The 15,916-nt window shown below is 24.4% G+C and overlaps 1 protein-coding gene across 4 annotated transcripts; it reads left to right on the top strand.

Moving 5' to 3' along the window:
• The first annotated feature begins 526 nt into the window (after positions 1 to 526).
• Positions 527 to 14,951, top strand: LOC126908107 (E3 ubiquitin-protein ligase MYLIP). Of its 4 annotated transcripts, none has more exons than XM_050689999.1 (7): positions 527 to 626; positions 701 to 1,046; positions 2,356 to 2,549; positions 13,027 to 13,255; positions 13,332 to 13,507; positions 13,592 to 13,811; positions 13,980 to 14,951. In XM_050689999.1, the coding sequence occupies exons 2-7, from the start codon at positions 960 to 962 to the stop codon at positions 14,385 to 14,387; spliced, it is 1,314 nt and encodes a 437-aa protein (XP_050545956.1). In that variant the 5' UTR covers positions 527 to 626; positions 701 to 959; the 3' UTR covers positions 14,388 to 14,951. The 4 variants fall into 4 exon arrangements, with proteins under 4 accessions (XP_050545956.1, XP_050545950.1, XP_050545964.1 ...); XM_050690007.1 differs by having other exon boundaries at positions 584 to 600; XM_050689993.1 differs by having other exon boundaries at positions 545 to 1,046.
• Positions 14,952 to 15,916: the final 965 nt, after the last annotated feature.

Here is a 15,916-nt window from a genome sequence, read left to right as displayed (position 1 = left end):
TTTACTTTGTTAACTGATGAAATAATAATTTTTTTAGATGACAAAATAATAAAAAGAGAAAAAATGTGTACCTTTTGATTGTTATTTATAATAGTTCAATACCTCCGAAATTTAAACGAATAATGTCTATGATGGGCAACGGTTCTAAAGAATTGTATTCAAAGAAAACGCACGTGGAGAAAGAATAGGCTCTAATTATTCTTAATTTATTCTGTTTACAACACATGGTAAATAACTCGTGTGCGAGTGACATAATAACGTTGAGATAAAATAGAGTCATTGAATAAAGATTTCCGATCGTACACAAGATTATCGTAAACTATTTATAAAAAAAATCAATGTAGTTTCTGTATAAAAATAGTAGCTGTAATAATAGAAATAATGCATTTGGATTATTTCTTATTTGACTTCGATAATCTAAAAACTGGCAACGTTGGAACAATAGTAAGTGGGTAATATACGGCAACAGCGCACGACAACTTTAGACAAAGAAGAACTTGAAACAGCTGTCATCGCTGTTCGTAGCAGCACTAGTAACATTGTAATACAGACCGAGTACCTTAGTACAACGGCGCTGCCGTCAAATTTCATTTCCAGCTGGTGCGTGATCGGCTATGTTCTTTACAGTATTTACATTTTATCCGCACGTTGTTATTGTTGTTTCTCATTAATATTATTTTTTTGTGTTTCATTTGCCTAGGAACTTTCGTGGTTGTTATCACGTACGTCGCCTATCGCAGTATTTATTGTCTGCTGTACTCTACCCTACGATACATGTGCCGTTTCAGCATTACCGTTCCGATTTTATCCAGATTATATCATTGTTTTTATTGTTATACGAACTGTTGTATTCGAATTTATTGTTCACTTTATCGTGCTGTTTTCGATACTTCACGTGACGGTCGTACCTAGAAGACGATTAAAAACTGTATTATTGAGTGAGATGAAATACGGTGAAAATGTGGTGCTTTGTGAGTCAACCGAACGCCGTTGTGATAGAAGTCAGACTAGACCATAAAGCTAAGGGACTAGAATGCCTAGAAAAGGTATTACAGTAATATTTCGTTTCTAAATTAATGAGAACCATTAATTAATCACCAAAAATGATAATTGATTACTTGTGATTAATTGATTAAAAATAAATGAAATTAACTTAATACCAAAAAACAGCACTTTCAAAAATCAATGAATACACTTATTTCAAAAAATAGGTTTTCGTTATTAATACTACTATCATAAGCTTCAAAATTTGCTTCATTTTTTCAAGTATTTTTTGTTAAGTTAATTTTATTTATTTTTAATGGATATAAGGACATATTTTTTATGTTCCTTAAAATAGGATGACTTCATTTACGAATAAACAGTTAAGATTTTTTAATTTTTATAATTCTTTGATTTATATTTTAATTAAGTTAAAAATATTTGTTTTCTAGAAAATTTTCAACTTTCTGTAAAATTATAATAATCATTTTATGTTCAAAAATTTGATTTTTTCAGTGAGTGAACAGTTAATGATATTGATCAGAAATTTTGATATTTTAATAGAACTTAATTTAGTCTTTTTTGTTGTTGTAAAAATTACTAACTACAACTTGTTTTAATAAGAGAAAACTTTTTAGTTAAAATAATAGTAGTGTTTGTTCGTTGGTGATATTACCCTACTAATATGTTTTGATATGATACTTTTAAAATAACATTTAAATACTTATTTAATTTTTAAATTAAAACTGATTACATTACGTTTTAGATTTGTTTTTTAGAAATCCTCTAAAGAGTGTTTAAAGATTTAATAGGAAAAAGTTAATATAGTTATAATTGCTATAGTAAATTTAAATTATAATAAAGGATTAAAATATGTCAATTAATTATATTTTGATTGGTTAGAAATGAAACGACTAGAGATTTATACTAATTTCTTAAATATTATATAGAATAGTGATAGTATAAAATGATTTCATAAAGTTGTTAAATTAAGTCATTATTATTATGAAGGTATTACACACACAAAAAACAAGATAAGTAAAATTTTTGTAAATTGAGAAAATTTAATTTTAATTTCAAAACACCATGTTATTTTACAGTATATATAATATATATTCGCTAAAATTATAGTTAATTTTCAAAATAACAAATTTTATTAAGTAAACTGAATTACAACAGAAAAGAAGTATTTTTCAAAAGTTAATATTTTGAACTCATGAATTTTATATTATTACTTGATATGAAAAATTTAAAGTTACCATGAAATTTTTAAACTGCTGGTGTCTGTATTATCTTAATTAAATAATGTTAAAATAATAATAATAAAATAATCTTAATAAAATAATGTTTTCTATTTGCTTGTTCATTGCACAGGTTTGTGAATGTTTGGGAATAAATAAAGAATGTGATTACTTCGGATTGCAGTATAAAACAGTAAAAGGTCAAGATGTATGGTTAAATTTAAGAAATCCTATAGAAAATCAAGTGGGTGGTGTTCACCCATATCGCTTTGCTCTCAGAGTTAAGTTTTGGGTTCCTCCTCATTTATTACTACAAGATTCTACCCGGTATGTATAATATATACGTAGTTAAATTTTAATCTTATGGTTTATGGTCTTTCATTGATCTTTACATTTTATAGTAAAATTAACAGAAAACTTCTATTAAGAATTGTTGTATAAAATAAACAAGAAATTTAAACATAGTATATTAGTTATTCTTAGGATTTTACTAAAAATTTTGTATTATAACTTGACTGTTTAAAGGGGATGGGTTGAAAATATAATTATAATTATGATAATTATCAGTCATTGTCTTATGTTACTTATATAGCTTTGTTTTAGAATATTATTTACATAATAATAGTTTTAAATTTAAAAACATTGACAGTTTGCAATTAACATTTTTGATAAAATGTTTAAATGCTGACAGAGTGCTAAAAAGAATTTTCTCATCTTCGCAAATAATTTTACCAGAAAAATGTCGCTAAAGTCTTACTAAAAAAAAATAATTTTTAAAAATCAGTTATCGTAATATAAGTTTTCAGCATTGACTAATTTTTCAATGTTTTATTATATAATAAGACATTTTTAAAAACTGATTTTTACACTTATTTTTAGCGAATGACATAAAATATACGTCTATTTTGTTTTATTATATTTATCTAAAATTTATTTATATATTTTTTTCATTATAAGTTCATAAGTTTATTTTTTAAAATAGTTTAATGCTGTACATTTATTTCAAGTATGAATGTGTAATTATTTTCTTATCATAGCAGAATATTTAGTTTCTGCAATTCACAGCTGTTGTTTCCATTAATTAATAAGTAAATAATTGTGACTTCAGTTTCTATGTCTGTAAGTGAAGCTACAATCTCACCTGAGTAAAATATCCCTGATTACTTTGCTTTACAAAGTAAAGAAATTTTTAATAAAAATATAAATTATTTTTTTAAGTTTTAATTCAATTCTCTTTTTTATTACTTAATGTTTAATTTTAAAAAACTGTTTTATTGATAACTTAATTCAAATAGAACGTGATTCAGTATTAAAAATAATGTTTGAAATGATTGACTTGAGTTTATTAATAATAATTAGTAATTTTTTAATTATTATATAAAGTACGTCAGTTACATACATACAATTTATATTTTATTTATTATTATAATGGACTTCAACTTTTATAATAAACAATGACGTACAGTAAAATGCTTCTTTATTATCAAAACAATTATTAAACAACATAAAGTAAAATCGTAAAGAAATCTACATAAGTGTCACTATTTTTGGTTTAAACAAAATAATTAATGTTTATCATTTTTGTAAAAAAAAAATAATTTTTTTAATTTGTCTAAGAATGTAAAAATATTAAAAAATGAACTTTGGTCTTAAGATAGTATCATATCATATGTAGTTTTAATTACTATCCGATATCATTTTTATGAGACACGTTTGATGATGATTGGTAAGCACAAATTACTCTTATTCCGGTTGACCTTAAATTATCGAGGTGATAAAAAATTAGCTAAAATTGAACGAAGAATCAAAATTTTAATTAATATAATCAGTAATTTATCTTTTTCCTTTTGAAAATTAATAATTCTTTTTTGTAATCATTAAAACTACATTATAATTAAATATTTAATATTATATTATCCTTTAGATATATTCTTTAAATATCGTAACAATTTATTCTTCAATTTATTTGTTATGAAAGTTACTTAAATGTTTTCATTAATCAAGTAACTCAGATTTTAGTGCAAATATGTATGGCATGGTTTCAACGTGAAATTTGACTACTCTACATTTTTTCATGATTTTCTGGTTGTTCTATAAAAAGTCGTAATAAATTAGAAATTTACTTTGGGATTGTCCCAAATTTATTTAGAGATTTCATTTTTTTTTAAATAAAAAAATGGAACCAAATCAACTTAAAATGTTTGGTTAATGAGTCAATGCAGTACCACCTTAATAAATGCCAAAAAAACTTTTGCCAAGTTTACAATATTCGGTAACTCTTAAATAAAGCCTGAAACAATGAATTTTTAAATAAACTCTTCCAAGTACTATCGGGTCAATATACTTTTAGATATATGTAATGAAATACCATTAGCGCAGTTTTAATGAGGTCTAGGGGACTTTGGATGAGCTGAAATGTTATTATGTAACATTTTTAATTTGTAAAACATTTGTAAGTCTATTAATATTTTAAGGAGGGAGAGATAATAAATCGTCGGGTAAGAATCTTAAATATCCAATTCTACTTCATAATCCAAATTACGAAGTAGAATATGGAACTATAGCTCCCTCGCACAAATTTTTCAAGGCTGTGAAAGATAAAATGTAGAAATTGTTTTTATATAAAAAAAGTTAGTATGCAATATACTATTATTATTTATTGTACAGATCTATGTCTTACGGACGGAATAACATTCGATCGAAAATCATAAAAATTGAAATGGGCAAGTGAACTGTTGTTTTCAGCATATATTTTAACCCAGTGTTTAATCAGGGAGTTCCAGACCCCTTGATGATTTCAGGGTGCAATTATAGTAGAACTATTTTAGAAAATTGACTCGACATGTTTTGTTTAATATTGAGTTAAACCCTATTTTTTTGTAGTAATTTTATGACAATATGGTAAAAAATATGTCCTCTGCTTGTTCTAATACTTAGAGCTCTTAGAAAAAAAAAATGACTTTAACACTTAATGACTTTAATAAATGTATATTCTTAGCGTCCTTGCAAAATTTACAGCGTATTTTGTAGTATCGCATGCAGTTGTGTCCATTATCTTTTTTCATAGTGTCACAATCATAGTATTTTATTTTATACGAGTTCAATTCTACTTTTGTGTTAGATTTTTATTTGTGTCCTGCAGTTAAGCCTCCGACTCATAACCTTGGTTAAACTCCTCATGTTATTAATGTAACAATTGTAAGTAATAATAACTAAGCTTTCGTCCTATTTCCTTATTATGTTTAAATATTTCCTGGATTAAATATTAGTATTTATATAGGTAATATTATTAACCTATACATATGTTAATAAAATAGCACTTCTAGAAATTTTTACCTAGAACCAGAAATATGTTTTATCATTTTGTTCAACGATATAAATAATTTATAGACAACAAATGTATGATGCTTTCTTAATTATAAACTTATTTCATTTTCTATGAAAAGTGTTTAAATGAGTAAATGATATATATATATATATTTCTATTGGTGTTGTAGTTACTGTTTTTAACCTTGAACTTGGTAATTTAATGACAAAATTCAATTAATTTAGTAGTCTGTTCTAGTTAGAACTATTAGTATGTTATTTCTTTATTTTTTTTTAACTAACGAAATAAGGTCTTATGGTTTTAATTATGAAAAGCATTAGTTAAAAATATAAATAATAATTAAGGTAAATTATTTTTGAATACTTTTGTTAGATTTGTATTTTTAATTGAAATTGGCTATTAAAAAAAAAAAAAAAAATGCTTGGTATTGTTATTTAGTCATAAAACAATAAAACTCGTATATTTGATAGTAATTAGTGTTAATAAATATGTTTTTGTGTATATTTTAATAGTACTAAGTGTTATGCAACGTCTTCACAATGCGCTTTGGATATATAGCGACTATTAACGGCGGGAATAGGTTGTCTTTGAAATGTCGCCTGTAGTATATATATTCATATTTCATTTACCAATAGTAAATAATAAATAATTTTGATGTTATTAGGTAAATAAAATGTACAAATATTCAAATAATATCATTTATGTTTTTTTTTTTAATTCTTATTACTTTTACACATATCGTTTAAAGTGTAAATATTAATATTATATATCCATAGACGTTGGTAGATCAAAATTGGCAATTTTCGCTTTTACGTTAACTACATGTAAATTATCTACTGACTGATCTTGATATTGTTTTCCTTAAAAAATATATTGGGTTAAGATCAAACGTTTTTCAAGATCAACTAATATTTTTCTAATGTCATATTTTCATCAATCAATGACATTGTTACTAGACATGATTCTTGACCCTATAATAAAACTCATATGCACGCTATCGTTCATATCGTGATTTTTTTTTTTAAGTAATTTATTCAGTACTCTGGTATTGTTTTGTTTATTCCAATTTGATTGGTTTTTTGCTGTTAAATTTTATAACAGTACAAAAATAATATTTGAAGTTCAACAACCTCGAAACAAATATCAGCTATTGTTTGAATTATAGAATATTACTATTAGAGAATTTTTTATTGACGTAAACTGATAAAATTGATTTTATACTATCGTACATTACATAAAAATTAGTTTTATTACGAATGCCATTATTTATAGAACGTTAACCAAATTTTAAGTAATCCATTATTTAAAATTTTTATTTTTTTTTTATCGCGACTGAAACAGTTATTTTTCATTTACGTAATTGTAATGTTAAATCAAATACTTAATTTACCATACTGTGTACATACTTTTCGTTAAAAATAGGTTCTGTTCAATAGACACTATCACGTGGTCGTGACTTAAAGTTAATTTTCTCTTTGTCTTACACATTTGTTTGTGGAACAATGTTACAATGCAAATTACTCTTAAAATGTTACCATAGCCTTTTTTGTTTTGTTAATTACAGGCATATTGTTGTCACTGTATTATTGACGAGTTCGAACCCATTCGTTTTCTGCGAATAATGATAACGACCCTACAGGACAAACACGTGACAAATCGCACAATGCGTCAATTTCGAAAATAATATCCTCTCTTTTGTTGATATTTGCTTTGTTTATGTTTTTTACACCTGAGTATACACAATTCAGAAAATTTACTTTGTAAAGCTTAATTACGCCGTTAATAATTTTATTTGTACATCATGACCAACATTTTGATTGAATATTGCTAGTCATTATTATATGTATAAATTTCAAACAAAAGGTGATAGCCCTTTAAATAGAAAATGTGTTTACTCTTGTGAATTTTATGTAAACATTTTAATAGAGATCTTCGGTGAATTACAAATTCTATGTACATAGTAAAATAAGTAATATTATTGATTTTTTAATGAATATAAATATAATAACCAATGTTGTATTGTTTTGAAGTTTTATGTCACAATCTGTTAGCTTTTTTTTTTATTGTTTATTTATGTTTGTATTTGTTTGCGATAATACAAATACTGTATTTCTTTATCTACGATAAATAGTAATTCAACGATTTACTTTATATTTAATAATAATAATTATACTACTTTTTCCCGTTGTATTAATATTATCTGAATCGTTTTATAAAAATTAATTAATTATAATCATTTTTCATTTTTTTATTGCCAGTTTATTCAAGGACGCGATGCAAATAACGTTCTTAAATTACTTCTGCTAGTCGACCATATGCCATTCTAAATATTTTGGCTCTCCTCGACGACATAAAGTATGCACAATGAACTTGTACTTGCGTATACATAAATCAAATGAACATAGTATGTGGAATGACCTGTTTGATATTATCCCATCTTTTTTTGAATAGCATTTTTCATAATTATAATAATGTACAAGGGGAGGTAATTCATTCACTGGTTAAATTATTTTCTTCTCTAAAAAAAATGTTATTAATAAAATTGCATAAATAGTCTTAGCAAATTCAAGAATTAATGTCATTTTTTTTTATTGGTATTATTTTTTAATTTCTTCTTTGGCTTGCTAAAATTGTGTGAGCGTTTGTTTAAATATTTCGCTTATTTTTAACGAATATTAAATCATCTTAAGAAAAATTGTCACGATTCTTGTGACAGTAATAAAAAGTGACCTAATGTACTATTATTATTAATCACGTTTGGTGCACGTGATCTTTTACACGGTTCTTTCACTTTTCGTTTTCTTATAGTAATCTTGATGTATTGATCATTGTAATAATGTTCAGGACCTTCATTTAATTATTATAGATATATTGATATTTTTATTTATATATATATATATATTTATATATAATACACTCTTTGAAAAGAATAAATAGAGAAACGCTTTTGTTTTTAATTTTTTTATAGTATAGATACTTAGATACAGACGTTTTCTACCCCAGGAATTCCTACTATTATCAACCTTGGGCTTAATGATACTGCTGATATTTTGTTATTAGTGTCGATAATAAGGTAATTGAATTTTTCCCATGTTTTTTAATATCTAATCGAAATGGTGAAGTATGACTGTAATTATGTAGCGATTCTCTGGATTGAATATATATATTTTATAAATTGTAATCAATGGAACTTATTATTTAATATAATATAATCGTATGATTTTAATTGTCAAATGATTATTATCTATATTTAACACGTGATGATAACGTAATTCATTAATATTTATATGTATAATATGATATTATAAAATCACTTTTTAGACGTAACATATTTATTAAATGTAAATTTAAGTCTAAAGCACTTCAATTAAAAATTTAAATTGACAATTATTGTTAATAATTATTAAGTTAAAGAAAACAGTCAAGAACAATCATGCCTATAATAGGTGTGATTGCTCTTGACAGTTTCTTTTATGCGACTCTGTTACGTAGTTTATTAATTTACTTTTTAATAACTAATTGAATAATTTTTATGAATGCAAAATTTCATTGAATTGTGTATGTTTGTTTCGACTTTTACAAAAAATATTTATAAGCAATTTTATTAATTGCGCCTTGTCGTTACCTTAAACTACATCTATAAATACAATTATTAATTTATATCTTAATACAATAATTATTTTTATTTTTTTATCCTTACTATGATTTGGCTGTGAGTGTCGACCATGGATTTTTAATTGAAAGATCTTGAAATGAATTTTTATTATGAAATTGAATATATAATTGGTTGATGACATCCAAGTCAACTTACGATTTTAAATTGAATTTAAAGGTCTTTCGGTAGGGTCATTTCTGCTACTAACAACATATTTTCATGTATAAATATTTCTTTATAATAGCCGGAAATGCTGTTACAAACAATAATATTTACTGGTAAATGCATTCATCCTTAAAAGAACGTTACATTGAACCCTTTGAATAATAAAGTGTATATACTATACACATAAATAAAAGCTAACTACATAAAATTGTTTTTATATTTATGCCACAATGTCATATATTAGATAGTATTGTATTATCTAAGTACATTATGTTAATAAAAAGGTAACCTGTCAGAAAATATATTAATTTTTTGCGTTTTATTATAAAATGACAAATCTATTTATTTTGTCGTATTAAAGTAGTATATTAACATAACTTTAATGTAAAAAATAAAATAAATTTTATTTAACAATCAAGAACTTTATAGAAGCTGTATAACATTCAAGTTATATTTTTAGTTTAACTCTTAGATTTTTTCTACGATTTGTTTTCATTGATTATTACTTTTTTACTGAAAGAAAAGACAAATCTACTAAATTTTTTTTACTATATATTGTGGATAAATAACTATTATTTGAACAGTTTTGGATTGAATAATTGTTACATAGAAGAGGAATTTCTGTTTACATAGATAAATATAGTTTTACTTATGGAGTAATAATTACTATTCTTAAATTGACGCGCATGTGTAATATTTTTCTTATGATCTTTGCGGTCAACTAGCTGTAGAGTTTATTACATCCTAGCGTAAAAAATAGAGAAAAAAAATTTTAAGTATAAACTATTCGCTAATATTTTGTTAGTATATATTTTCTTATCTATTAATGTCATTTTTTCATTAATTTATGATAATTCAAACTGACTGATCGTTGGGTAACAGAGTTTATTATCGTTTTCATGTAAAGGTGTTTGACGTCACCTAGCTTTTAATATTTCTAATTGTTTTGTTTTGCTTTCCTTGCTTTTGTTAAAATTACGTTGCGAGTAGTTGAAGTATTATTATCATTAACATCGACTTGTGGCGCTTAGAGTATTGATAAGCATTTAATCAGAAATAATATTATTTATGTATATAGATTGATGTTTTTTTACAGCAATAATAAATCCAAAATAGCAATGTCTCTTTCAAATTATTGTAAAAAGTCTGTCATTTTGAATTATCCAATAGTAGATTGCTTAACACGTTAAACTTGTATCCATACAAATCACCATAATACAAATTCAACTATCAATTATAGACTCTGTAAAATAAAAGTTTAAAACGCATCTAAATATGTTAATTTTCAATTAAAATCGTTTTCTCAAGTAATATGGCAAATTTAAAACAGGTTTGCATAATATATTAATTTTGAATAAGACTTGAAGAACGTTAAATAAACATTATAATCTATTAACACGGTTAACAGAGTAATTGAAAATAAAATAAACGTTCGCATTTTTTTTAGTGCGGAGACGGGAGAATAGAATTTTCGCAATGGTTTCACATGTTGATATTATCTTGTTTTCGATTAAAAATTAACTGGATAAGCAAAAATTGTTTACAAATAATTATGCAAATGGTCAACTTATTTACGTCTTAGTCTATTTATTTTAATATGCATGTGTGATATGTTACTTTTACGAGACCATTTTATATATCACAGGTAATAAAATCCAAATTTACTTATTCATAGCTATTTATTGTTCACTGTGCATTTAAATTTTGTCCAAAAATAGTTTTCATTTGTTATTAATATAATACAAATTTTTCTAGTTACTATTTTTGTCAGATTTTCAAGGAAAAATTAAGTAATCATATTTCGTTAACTATTACTATACACAAAATCTACTTGGTGAATAAAAACAACTTTATTGTTATTACATTAAATAAATAAAATGTAATAAATTTCAAAAGTGAATTCATGTTTCATTCATTACATACGAACAGCGTATAAAACCCCCAGCAAAGTGGTGATGTGACGTAGTTAGAACAAGTATAAATGATATACAGTGATTAAAATTACGATCATAAAATACATTTCCATAGTAATCTGTAGATAGTGTTAATTTTTAGATAGAATTGTTGGATTATTCCAAAAACAACAACAACAACTCTTATTTCCTTAATTAGTTTATTACCATGATTACTAGTTTTATAATTTTTAAGTATAACACATGAATAAATACATAGTATGAAAATTAAATTTATTATGAAATGGATATTCAATATTTTGTATTATTATTTTCACAGAAGAATTGTATATAATAAAAATTTTTAGTATGATTTTATCAAAAAAAAGTTAACTCTTTTAATTTGTTTATTCTGATCTTCTTTAATTAATTATTATTTCAGTCATGAATTTGACTTTATAGTCATTGACTATAGATTTAAATAATTAAAAAAAAATGTAAAATTGAAAAAAAAAAAAATTAAAACAATATGTAAAATCATGATTAACGCCATAATAATACTTATTTTTTAACTTCATAGGCTATTTACATATAGGAAAGTGGTCGTTGTGAACATTTTTTTTTTAGTATGTAACAAATTTTAAATTTAACATATGTTTGATGTTTGAAGTATTTTCGGAACATTTTCAAAGGTTAATTGTAAAAGTTATACTTTTTATACGTTATGTTTTAAATTTTAAATTTTTCTTATACAAAGAAAAAGGTATGAATTAAAAAAAAAAGTATGTTATTTATATTAAAGGGATATTTATAAAGTATTTTTAGAAAAAAATTATATTGATCAATACATTTTTCAAAAAGGTATAGCATATTAAAGTTGATGAAAATTCGATAGTAATGTTTTTAATTTAATACAATTTGTGATTTTTTGACGTATAGTTAAAAAAATGGGTCTAGTGAGACCAGAAAAAAAGTAGTGACAGACAAAAAAATAAAAAATATTGTAAAATTAATATCTATTTAGCTTTGAATCGACGTTAAAATGTAGTACGTTTATCGTAAGTCTTATAATATATTAATATTTAACTTAAATGAATTATAAACCATTTAAGTATCTTATCTAGGATATTAATTTTAAAAAGTCATCAGCTTTTTTCTAAAAGGTCATCATGAAAACTTTAACATTAAGATTAATTTGAAAAATGCTGTATAGGTTTTTTACTTGAAATTAAATTTGTTAAAATTAGAAGAACTGAATAATTTAAATTCAAAATATTAAATATTTTGAATAAATAAATATTCATAAATTTTATGTATATTTATAAATATGTATACTTTTTTTATAAATTTATAAATGTATACATTTTTTTCAAGTACAGAAGTGCTTTTCTTTATCTTTCATCTGTAATAATTTATTTCACAAAGTTATTAGTCAATTTGGCACGAGTTTCCGTAGTTTTTTTTAGTAAACTAAAGCAACTAATGCCAGTTTTTTATTAATGCCCCACGTGCTTACTCCCACAAAACTCTTAAGGTTATTAACACCTAAACAATTTTGATTTATTTGTCAAAAATCATTATTAACCTATAATATTTTCAAATTTATATTCGGATAATTAATAAAAACACGACATGTGTAAAACCAATACTTTCTCAGTATCATCAAAGCTAAACAAATTTTAAAAGTATTAAAAAATTCATGTTACATGAAAATAATAACATAATTAATGAACAGTTTGGATAAAATTGTTTATATTGTTGCAGCCATCAATTTTATTTGCACGCCAAGTTAGAATTATTTGAAGGTCGTTTAAAACCAACTGATAGCCAAGCTATTTGTAAGGCTATAGCTTTATTGGCTCAAGCTGAATTTGGTGACTGTGATGATTTAGTGCTGTCACAGTTTTACTCTCAATGGTGTGAACACTTAGGCATACCTATAGACGATGAAGAATCAATTAATTTAATTAAAAAACTACACTCTGAAATAAAGGTATATATTATTCAAAATAGATTTTTTAATATATCTCATATTCGTATTAATGTTTTATTGAATTCTCTTGTTTTAGGGTATGAAGCAATCTACTGCCGAATATTGGTTAATCAAAGAAGTATCTGGCTTAGAAAATTTTGGAGAAGAATTATTTGAAGGGAGAACTACTAATGGTTCACCTGTTTTAGTGGGTGTTGGCCCACATGGTGTGAGTTTAGAACAACCAGATTTACCGGACCAAGAAAAACAAATGTAAAAAAAATACTTTCAAAGTTAAAAAAAATCATACAAAGTTAAAGAGTATCTGTTAAATTTTCAAACTTATGTTTTATTTAGGATTCCATACACAGCAATACGGAGTGCAGCTAGTCATAGACGGGTGTTTGAAATGTGGTATTTGGCTGGCGTTGAACATTCCGAAACATTAATTGTGTTAAAACTAGAATCTAGTCTAGGGGCTAATACTCTATATAGAGCTTTAACAGAAAAACATGCTTTCTACAGTTGTGAGACTGTTAGAGGTGCTGTCACTTCACAATATATTAGAGATCTCAAGGTAAAATTTCAAACCTTGTGAATGAAAATTTAAATATTTTCTTTTTATTAAATTAAAATATTTCTGTTTTTTGGAATATCTTTTTTATTATATTATCACATTATTAAACTAATAAAACTGAGTGTAAAATAATATAGATTAATTAAGCTGATGAATTTAATTTTTCAGGGTACAATCATATCAATATTTAATGAAGATTCACCATTAGGTAAAAAATATGTATTTGACATTCAACGAACTTGTAGAGAAGTACACGATAATGCTCGTCGTGCATTATATGATCAACAAAACAAGATTATTCCTCTTAGCCCATCAGTAACAACAAGTGTAGCTGAACCAGAATCATCAAATACAAAAGATAGTTATAGATTAGCTAAATTAATTGATGCACTTACTTGTAGAATTTGTATGGATGCTACTATTGATCATGTTTTTTTTCCTTGTGGTCATGTTATTGCATGTGGGACATGTGCAAAACGCTGTGAAGCATGTCCACTATGTCGTGGTGTTATTGAAGAATCAAGACATGTATTTATACCTACATTAGCTGATTTACCTAATTTTCATCATCAGTAGTAGCTGAAGAGTCTTATTTAATTCGTGGTATCTAATGAATGTACTACATTAGTATTGACTTCAGATATACACGTCTGTGATAATATATTTTTGTATCAAAACTTCCTATACTTTCATACTTATTTATTTTTGTAATTTTTTCATTAAGTTTTTTTTTTAAAAGTATTATTAAAACATGATAGAACATTTGATTCATTCTTCATTTATTATTTTATTATTTAATAGTATATTAATTTTTAAGAATTATGTTACTTTTACTATGAATGCCCATAATATGTATTAAATTGATTTATGTTACCAATAAGATATTAATATTATTAAGTCATTAATGACATAGTTGTTAATTTTATATTTGTGAAGTATGTACAATTAAATGAAAAGCTACAAAAAAATATTAACAATTAGAATTTTAATTTAAGATTTTGTTGTAAATTTTATTAATGTAAAAACAAAACACTTTTTTAAAATGCTCATTCATAATATCTATTGTTATACTAACATTATTATGTATAATTTTGTTTTTTGTTAAAATATTTATAAATAATAAAATTAATGACAAAATTATTTAAAAAAAAAATATTTTACTAAAAAAAATTTTCCATTAATAATTCTTATACCTTATTTTAATATACTTATTAATAATTATTTAAAGTTATCCCTCCTTCCCATTCATGCTAAAAAATAAGTTTCTAATTTTTTATCGACAGTATAGGGCAAATTTTCCTTCCCAATATACAATATTAAAATAATTTTAATCGTTAATATTAAGAAAAAAAACTAACAAGTTACTAATATTATTTATTAAACTCATACAGAAAATGTATACTAGTGAAAATGTAAATTGTACTAAATAAAAATTGTAGATAGACTAATTATAATATGAAGATAATTAACGAATACTTAAAATAAATTATTATACAATTAATAATAGTAAAAATTAGTGATGTGCATTTTCAAATATTTTAAAATATCGAATAACTATTCAAATTGTGTTTATACAACCAAATAGTTTATTTTTAGCATATACTATCGAATATTTTTTGAATGACTATCGAATAGCTCAATAGTTACTATTCGATATTCCCCATCACTACTTTTTGATATATTAGCATTTAAAGTTATAGAAAAGGTGAGAAGTGGGGTATTATTTAACGACACTATATTTTAACCGTAATATTCAAAAAGGACAAACCAATCACTTATAACTAAAAACTATATCAACTAAAAAAGTAATATTACAAAACTTGTTATCGATTAGTTAAAATTTAATTTAATTGATTCTCTTCTTCTTCTTCCTCACAATTACTTGGGGTCGGCCACACTTATCCTAAACTTCCACTTGACACGATCTCCCACATCATCTACGCTCACATCAGATGTTCTGATATCGCATTCAATAGCATCCCTCCATCTCTTTTTTGGTCTTCCTCTACCTCTTCTTCCTTTAACATTCATTTCTATAATTATTTTTACAGCTTCCGATTCTTCTCTCCTCATAACATGACCAAACCATCTTAATCTATTTTCTC

Source organism: Daktulosphaira vitifoliae, unplaced genomic scaffold (genome assembly GCF_025091365.1).
Source record: "Daktulosphaira vitifoliae isolate Bord-2020 unplaced genomic scaffold, ASM2509136v1 Scaffold_1, whole genome shotgun sequence".
NCBI lineage: Eukaryota > Metazoa > Arthropoda > Insecta > Hemiptera > Phylloxeridae > Daktulosphaira > Daktulosphaira vitifoliae.
This window is presented reverse-complemented; position numbering and strand designations above follow the sequence as displayed.

What these genes read in the sequence shown, in the direction of transcription:
- LOC126908107 (XM_050689999.1), top strand. Translation starts at nt 960, where the DNA reads ATGTGGTGCTTTGTGAGTCAACCGAACGCCGTTGTGATAGAAGTCAGA. An exon ending in GACTAGAATGCCTAGAAAAG is followed by an intron (nt 1,047 to 2,355) that starts GTATTACAGTAA and finishes TTCATTGCACAG; the next exon opens with GTTTGTGAATGTTTGGGAAT. An exon ending in AATATATTAGAGATCTCAAG is followed by an intron (nt 13,812 to 13,979) that starts GTAAAATTTCAA and finishes TTAATTTTTCAG; the next exon opens with GGTACAATCATATCAATATT.